At 40.7% G+C, this 8,849-nt stretch overlaps 1 protein-coding gene across 1 annotated transcript in view; it reads left to right on the top strand.

Annotated features, from left to right (window-relative positions):
• Positions 1 to 8,530, top strand: part of LOC140387104 (glycogen synthase kinase-3 beta-like) — a 79,579-nt gene extending 71,049 nt beyond the window's left edge. Inside the window, exon 8 of the mRNA XM_072470113.1 lies at positions 8,424 to 8,530. Within this exon, the coding sequence (XP_072326214.1) occupies positions 8,424 to 8,530 (107 nt within the window). The remainder of the gene's footprint in view (positions 1 to 8,423) is intronic.
• Positions 8,531 to 8,849: the final 319 nt, after the last annotated feature.

Below are 8,849 nucleotides of genomic sequence, written 5' to 3'. Positions count from 1 at the left end.
GCAAAACCACAGTACGGATAGCTAGCATTTCGGTGCAAATCTTTGGCAGGGCAGCAGAGATATCATTAGCTACCTTTTCTATGATGACTGCCATTTTATTAAACCCTTTGGCTACCTTGGCATCACCATAAAAAGGAACAAAGAAAGTGTCAACCTGTCACGTGCAGTAATGGCACGTTTACTTCTTCCCCCTGCTACCTCTAATAGAGAAGGAAAATGATGAATAGCAGGATCCTGACCAAAAATATGGGAGCCAAGGATAGGCTCTGGTCACAAACAAAATAAGTACCATTGTAGGAAGTAACATCTTCTGGGTACCTGTGGTCTGAGAAATTCCCACCGCCGGTGGAATTGTATCGGCTTGTCAGTGGGGAAGAACCGAGAATCACCTCTTATTGTTGGAGCACATTTGTAAGCCCTACTTAATGTAAAATAGTGGGTGCAATTACTATAACCCATTTCCAGTCCCTTGGGTGATGACTTGTCAAACATAGGGATCCCTTCTGAATGAAGGTGGCTGGGAGGTTTATATCTGGAGGATTCTGGTGCCTGTTGTAGTTGTGTTCTGGTCCAGTGTTTAGAGAACCCCAAAGTGTATCACGGAGTTCACCTGACCCACAACTTTTAATAGATTGTGGTATGGGGAGCACACGGCCCACTCTACAGGTGTGGTACAGCAGAAATGGAAAAGTATTTTTCAAAGCAAAACAATGTTTATTCTATGAACTCAAGTTAACCTTTTTAAAACATACAGTGAATATCTTAGCAACCATTAATTCAAATACAACCCTCAAAGAATACAACACTAAGTAATCCTTTAAGCTTTCCTTTTGACATCCATAAGACTTAAAACACCTTTTACCAGAAGAAGTCACCACTTTTATTAGTTTTAAATCATCAGGATCGATTTACAATCTTTAGATTACAGAGAGAGATTCATACACCCACTCTCTGACATCACTGCAGTAGTAAACACCCATTTCTTAAAGGTACTCTCACCACAGATATTTATATACTCACGCATTTATAAACACCAATTTCTTAAAGGTACTCTCACATGACACCTCCCCCCAAGAAAAAAAACTCCAAAAGCTTCAAGGTGGTTTCATTTTTCTCCTTTTCACTATCCTTTAAGAAATGCACACAGTAAATATACTTTTTTGTTTCAAAAAACAACACACGCAAACAGGTATAATAATATAGTCCATTTTTTTTCGTTCTTCCTCCAACTGAAATCCTTCTCGATTGACAATCTCTTTGAACAAGAAGGTCTCTGCACGATCCGTCCATTTCTCTACGCCTCAGCATTTCTCTTTAAAGTCAGATACTTTAGTTCAATCTGATCACAGAGTCCCTTGGAATTCTCCAACACGAGCATTGGTTATCACAGCTTTAAAGCCGTCAAATGCCTGTTGACATTCCGCTGTCCACTGGAATTTGTTATGCTTCTTCAGCAAGTCCATCAGTGGAGTAATCATGCGACAAAACGTTTACACAAATGTTTGATCAAATCCACTCATGCCAAGAAATCGCATTATTCCTCTTTGTCTTGAGAGTATCGGAAACTCCCCAATAACTTTTGTTTTCACATCCCGTGGGACCATTCGACCCCATACGATTGTATGGCAAAGGAAAGTGACTTGGGCTTTTCCAAATTCACTTTTGGCTAGGTTTATCACCAAACCCACCTCCTGAAGTCGATCGAATAACTCCATCAGATGTTTTGGATGTTCTTTCCATGTCAGGCTGAAAATTACCAGATCGTCGATGTATACCACACAATTGGGTAATCCTGAAACATCTTTGTTAATTAACCGTTGAAATGTGGCTGGGGCGTTTTTCATGCCAAATGGCATAACTTTGAATTGGTATATACCATCTGGAGTCACAAAAGCCAAAATCTCCTTCGCCCTTTCGGATAAAGGTACCTGCCAGTAACCTTTAAGTAAATCCAATTTGGAAATAAAAGCTGATTGTCCCACTTTCTCAATGCAATCCTCCAAACGTGGGATAGGATAAGAGTCCGTTCTTGTAACTGCATTAACCTTTCTATAGTTGGATACCGTCTGGTTTTGATACCATCATTATGGGTGAGCTCCGTTGCAACCCACTTCAATTATGTCATTTTTAAGCATACTCTCAATCTCTTTGTTAACCTGTGCCAATTTTAAAGGGTTAAGTCTATATGGCTGTTGTTTGATTGGAACAGCATTTCCCACATCTACATCATGTGTTGCCATTTTAGTACTTCCTAATTTATCTCTACAAACTTGCTCACGTGATATCAATAACTCTTTCAGGTCAGTCCGTTTTTCCTCTGGAAGGTAACTCAACAATTTTTCCAATTTTTAAGAACATCCTCATTTTCCAATTTAATTTGAGGTATGTCAAATTCACAGTCATCTGGATTTGGTTCGTCACTTTGAGTTGGAATCATTACAACCTCGTTTTTTTCTCCTTCCTTTCAAAGTACCTTTTAAGCATATTCACATGACACACTCGGTGAGTCTTCCATCTATCTGGTGTTTTTACCACATAATTCACCTCACGTAATTTCCTTTCAATCTGATACGGTCCACAAAACCTAGTTTTTAAAGGTTCACCTACCACTGGTAACAACACCAAAACTTTATGTCAACAGACAAAACTACGAACTTTGGATTTCTTGTCCGCTACCCGTTTCATCACATTTTGTGCAACTTTTAAATGTTATCTAGCCAATTCACCTGCTCTATTTAATCATTCCCTAAAATTTGGCACATAATCCAATAATGTAATTTCCGATTTCTCACTCACCAATTTCTCCTGAATCAATTTAAGTGTTCCTCTTACCTCATGACCAAAAATTAGTTCAAAAGGATTAAATTTGGTTGACTCATTTGATGCATCCCTAATTGCAAACAGTATGAATGGAATTCCTTTATCCCAATCCTCTGGACAATAAGCCCTCAACATTGTCTTTAGTGTCTGATGCCACTTTCTAACCCTCCCTGCAATTCTGGATGGTATGCAGTTGATTTAAATTGTTTTATTCCTAAGCTATCCATAACTTCTTTGAATAACCTTGAGGTAAAATTCGATCCTTGATCCGATTGTATTTATGTGGGTTGTCCACATCTAGTAAAGATTTGAAGTTGCTCCTCCGCAATCTTTTTAGCTGTAATATTACGTACTGGAATGGCCTCTGGAAACCTAGTAGACACATCCAGTATCGTCAAAAGATATTGATTCCCACTTTTCGTTTTAGGAAGCGGTCCTACGCAATCAATTAGGACCCATGTTAAAGGTTCCTCAAATGCTGGAATGGGTATTAAGGACGCTGGTTTTATCACTGCTTGAGGTTTCCCTATTACTTGACATGTGTGACATGATTGACAAAATTTAACTACATCTTTATGTAGTCCAGGCCAACAAAAATGTTTCTGGATTTTAGCTTGACTTTTCCTTATTCCCAAATGACCTCCCACTGGTACCTCATGTGCAACTCGCAACACCTCCTTTCTGTACCCTACCGGCAATACTACTTGATGAACCTCTGCCCACATTTCACCCGCCTGCATATGTAAAGGTCTCCATTTTCTCATCAAGACATCACTTTTACGGTAATAACACTCTGGTATACTCTCAGATTCCTCTTCCGTGTATGCTTTCTTATACATCCGTTTTATTCCTATACCGTTTTGTTGTAACTCTGCCAATTTTCCTGAGCTAAAAATATCCGCCTCATCCTCCACCTGTTCTTGTTCTTTTTCAACCACCTGATCAAAAATCGTTTCTGATAATTGCACTTCAACTTCATCTTCAATCTTTGATTTATCCTCTTGTCTTAACCTGTGACTTTGCGACCTTGTTACTACACAATCCAGAAAAATCCCAGGATATTCATCCTGCAACACTTCAGTTGTCTGATTTTTCACTGGCTTACCAACCTCAGTAGGCATCACTCCCACCTGCGAGCCAGCTATATCATTACCCAAGATAAACTGCATTCCTGGACAAGATAGTTTCTCTATTACTCCTACTACCACTTCACCACTCTTCACTGGACTTTCCAACCTTACCTTATATAATGGAACACTACTCCTCTCACCCTGAATTCCACATATTACCACCTTTTCTGGCAAAATTCTTCCCAAACTACATAACTCCTCATCTCTTACCATTAAAGATTGACTAGCTCCCGTATCTCTTAAAATTGTGACTTCTTTACCTGCTCCTCCTGATACACATGAGTAAACTTTACCCACACAAGTAAATTCTTTAAATACATCTGGCACCTTCTTATCAGTCACCTCCTGATCAGGCTGTCTCATCTTTTGCACCTCCTTCGCTTCACTTGGGATTTCCTTCACCACTTTAACAAACCCCACTGTCTTATCCTGGTTTACCACATCAGCCTTCCCAGTGCTTTTCTTCAACCACCAACACTGTGACTTTACATGGCCTAGTTTAGTACAGTGAAAACATTTGAAACTTTTCATTTCTTTTCGACCCTCCTGGATTTCTTTTTTAATCTGAGGTACACTCTCCTTATTATCTCCCATCAGATCACCTTTGCCTCTACCACGTGAGTATTTCTCATGTCCCCAGTTTCTATCCCTCACAGGCTGAAACTGATGTTGGAAACCAAGATTTGATTTATGAACTAATTCATAATCATCTGCCATTTCTGCTGCTAACCTCACAGCTTCAACCCTCTGCTCTTCCACATGAGTTCTCACTACATCAGGAATTGAATTTTTAAACTCCTCCAAAAGTGTAATTTCTCTGAGAGCTTCATACGTTTGGTCTATTTTCAAAGTCCTTATCCACCTATAAAAATTACTCTGTTTGATCCTTTCAAACTCCATGTATATTTGACTAGGCTCTTTCCTTAAATTTCTAAACCTTTGTCTGTAGGCTTCAGGCACTAGTTCAGATGCACCTAAGATGGATTTTTTCACCTCATACGTCCCAGATACCTCCCCAGATAGTGATGCAACCACTTCACACCAGCTTTGTTTGAATCAGTAATAACCACGTGTCCTGTGGCCATTTCATTTGTTTAGCCACATTATCAAATGAAATAAAAAAGGCTTCTACCTCCTTCTCATCAAACCTTGGCAATGCTTAGACATATTTAAATAGATTCCCACCAAGCCTTTGATTATGATGCTCTTTCTCACTATTCTCATCACTATCAACCTTTACATCTGCCAATTTTAACTGACTGTCATGTTTCATGGCCATTTTCTGAAGTTCAAACTCTCTCTCTTTATCTTTTTCCTTGATCTGTACCTCCCTTTCTCTTTCTTTTTGTTCTGTGAGGGCTATTCTTTCTGTTTTCCTTTCTTCTCTCTCTTTTTCCTCTCTCGCTCTTTCTCTTTTTCCTCTCTTTCTCTTTCTGTTTCCTCTCTCTCTCTTTCATCTTCAAGCTGCTTTAATTCTTCCTCCTGTTCCATTTGTTTAATTTGTAACTGAATTTTTGCCATTTCCAATGAGTCAAACTGTATCTCAGGCAACATTAAATGCTTAGCCACCGCCATAATGACCTCATCTTTTCGCATTTTGTCAGGTAATGTTAACTGCAATGTTTTTGCCAAATCTAACTGTCCGCTTTTAGTCTCTGTCCGTAAGGTACTGAGTATGACCGTCTCCACCCCCAAAAACTTCAGAGCCTCTGAAAGAGTCATTGTCCACAACATACTCCCTACTTAAACTAAAATACCACACCTGAAAAATAACCACAATATGCTCACCCCTCACTGTGGTAAGTTCACAAAGCCAATCCAATAGATAGACTTTCATCCCGGACTAGCCCCCAATTTGTTATGGGCCAGGGTTTAGAGAACCCCAAAGTGTATCATGGAGTTCACCTGACCCACAACTTTTAATAGATTGTGGTATGGGGAGCAAACGGCCCACTCTACAGGTGTGGTATAGCAGAAATGGAAAAGTATTTTTTAAAGCAAAACAATGTTTATTCTATGAACTTAAGTTAACCTTTTTGAAACATGCAATGAGCATCTCAGCAACCATTAATTCAGATACAACCCCCAAAGACTACAACACTAAACCTTAAGCTTTCCTATTTAACATCCATACGACTTAAAAACAAAATCTTTATCAGAAGCACATCAGGCTAAAGTCACTACTGAAAACATTTATAATTCTGAATTCACCAAATGATCAAGAGATAGTCTTTTGATGGCAGAGAGAACAACAGTACACCTGCTTGGTCTGGCTTCAGCTCCAACATTGAAAACGAAACTAAAACACACCCTGCAGCCAGCTCACAAACGAAAGTAAAAAGCTGACAGACAGCCCAGCTCCACCCACTCTGACATCACTGCAGTAGTAAACACCCATTTCTTAATGGTACTCTCAATATAGATATTTATATACGCATCCATTTATAAACAACCATTTCTTAAAGGTACTTTCAATATAGATATTTATATACGCATCCATTTATAAACAACCATTTCTTAAAGGTACTCTCACATGACACTGTCGTTAAGTTCACTAAGCCAATCCAATAGATAGACTTTTATACCGAACGAGCCCCCAATTTGTTATGGGCCAGGGTTTAGAGAACCCCAAAGTGTATCATGGAGTTCACCTGACCTACAACTTCTTATAGATTGTGGTATGGGGAGCACAAGGCCCACGCCACAGGTGTGGTACAACAGAAATGGTAAAGTATTTTTCAAAGCAAAACAATGTTTATTCTATGAATTCAAGTTAACCTTTTTAAAACATACAGTGAACATCTTAGCAACCATTAATTCAAATACAACCCCCAAAGAATACACCAAGTAATCATTTAAGCTTTCCTTTTAACATCCAGAAGACTTAAAACTCCTTTTACCAGAAGCACATCAGGTTGAAGTCACTACTGTTATTAGTTTTAAAGCACCAGGATTGATTTACAGCCTTTAGATTACAGAGAGAGATTCATACGCCTTCTGGCTGTGACTGCAGCTATCCAGCTCTGAAAACGAAACTAAAATGCACCCTGCAGCAAACAGCCTAAAACGTAAGTAAAAGGCTGACAGACAGCCCAGCTCCACCCACTCTCTGACATCACTGCAGTAGTAAACACCCATTTCTTAAAGGTACCGTCACTGCAGATATTTATATACACATCCATTTATAAACACCCATTTCTTAAACGTACTCTCACATGACAGTTGGGCTGGTGCCACCCTGAAAAGGTCGTCAGCGGGGAACCCGCAGACCTCCACAACTGAGCTCTCTTTCTCGGGAAGACAAGGGATTTGGTTCCCCTACATGTGGCGGCTCCTTCATGAGCTTGGGAAGAACAGGCGGTGCTTTGGAAAATGGACAATTCTGCTGTTTCAGAAATACTAAAAGGAATAGACAAAAAGGGAATACCCCCTCCTGAGTGGGTGGGAGTAGCAGTGCACACCCAACAATTGGAGACATTGAAATCTTTGGCATACACCTTGGACATATACAGAAAAGTGTTATCATTTAAGTCCTTGAATCTTTGTGGGTTGGCCATGGTCTGTTAAACTGAAAAGACAACCAAAAATCAAAATGGCGGCAAACATTTTACAGAAATGAGCTACAATCACAATGAGCTCCTTTAACATGTGAGGCATGGATCCAGGACGTCTTTCCTTGGACCTTCACAGCTGCTTGGATTGTGAGCAGCATCTGACAGGGTCCCTCCCACTTGGACCCGAACAGCTCCTACTGCAGTTTCTTCATGCAGACTTTAACTCCTGGCACAAGGTCATGCCCGCCTTCGGGAGGGTCACCTCAAGCTGCCGATATCTGTAAGGAAACAGAACTGACAGCATTTGTTTGGTTCTGACAATATTTGAGTAATGCATCACTCATCAAATGACAATCAGCTTTTCGTAAGTCAGTAGTCCCTGGCAAGGACATGGGCCTGCCAGTAATTACTTTGAATGGATTCAAGCCCGTGGTTCTGTTTGGTGTTGCCCTGACGCTGCACAGGACTAGTGGTAAGGCTTGAGGCCATGGCATTCCCTCTTGGGTGATACTTAGATAATCGCTCTTTCAGAGTCGGGTTCATACGATCCACTTGTCCTTACTATTGTGCGTGAAAAGGGCAATGTAGCTCCCACTGGATGTTCAATAGCTTATAAACTTCTTTGCAAATAGCATCTGTAAAGTGGGTTCCGTTGTCTGAGTCTATTTTGGTTGGTACTCCCCATCTGGGAATAAAGTCTTTGCACAGAACCTTAGCCATGTGGTTAGCTGTAGCTCTTCTGGCCGAGACAGCCTCTACCCATCTGGCGAAGTTGTCCACTATTACCAGGGCATCTGTGTTCCTTTGACATGGCAGAAGGGTAATGTACTCGACTTGTATGTGCAGGAATGGCCCTGCAGGGGCAGGAGCTCTTAACTGAGACATTGATGTTACAGGTCCTGAATTGTTCTTCTGACAGGTGACGCAGTGGTCTGCCACCACCTGGGCATGTTTCTTGAATCCTCGACCCCATCAGCATTTCAGGAATCGAGCCGTCATCTGTTGTGGGGCCAGGTGCCCCCATGAGTGGATCTGTTGGGCCAAATAGGGTGTTAGTGACTGTGGTGTCGTCACTGGTCTGTCAGTCCCTACTTGTCTCCAAATACCATCTTCACAGAACTTGATATCTGCTTCCATCCATGTCCATTTTCTTTCTTGTGAATACTCACTTTGCATTTTACGTAGGTCTTGTAACAGGCTGCGCACTTCCAGTCTGTAGGTTTGTTTTGGTTCCTCTGGAGATTTGCATTGTGAGGCGGCTTCTTTCGCTGTCTGGTCTGCAAAGGCATTTTCTTGAGCTTCTGCAGTGTCCTCTTTAGTGTGGGCATTACATTTCAGAATGGAC

This window comes from Scyliorhinus torazame, chromosome 12 (assembly GCF_047496885.1).
Source record: "Scyliorhinus torazame isolate Kashiwa2021f chromosome 12, sScyTor2.1, whole genome shotgun sequence".
Taxonomy (NCBI): domain Eukaryota; kingdom Metazoa; phylum Chordata; class Chondrichthyes; order Carcharhiniformes; family Scyliorhinidae; genus Scyliorhinus; species Scyliorhinus torazame.
This window is presented reverse-complemented; position numbering and strand designations above follow the sequence as displayed.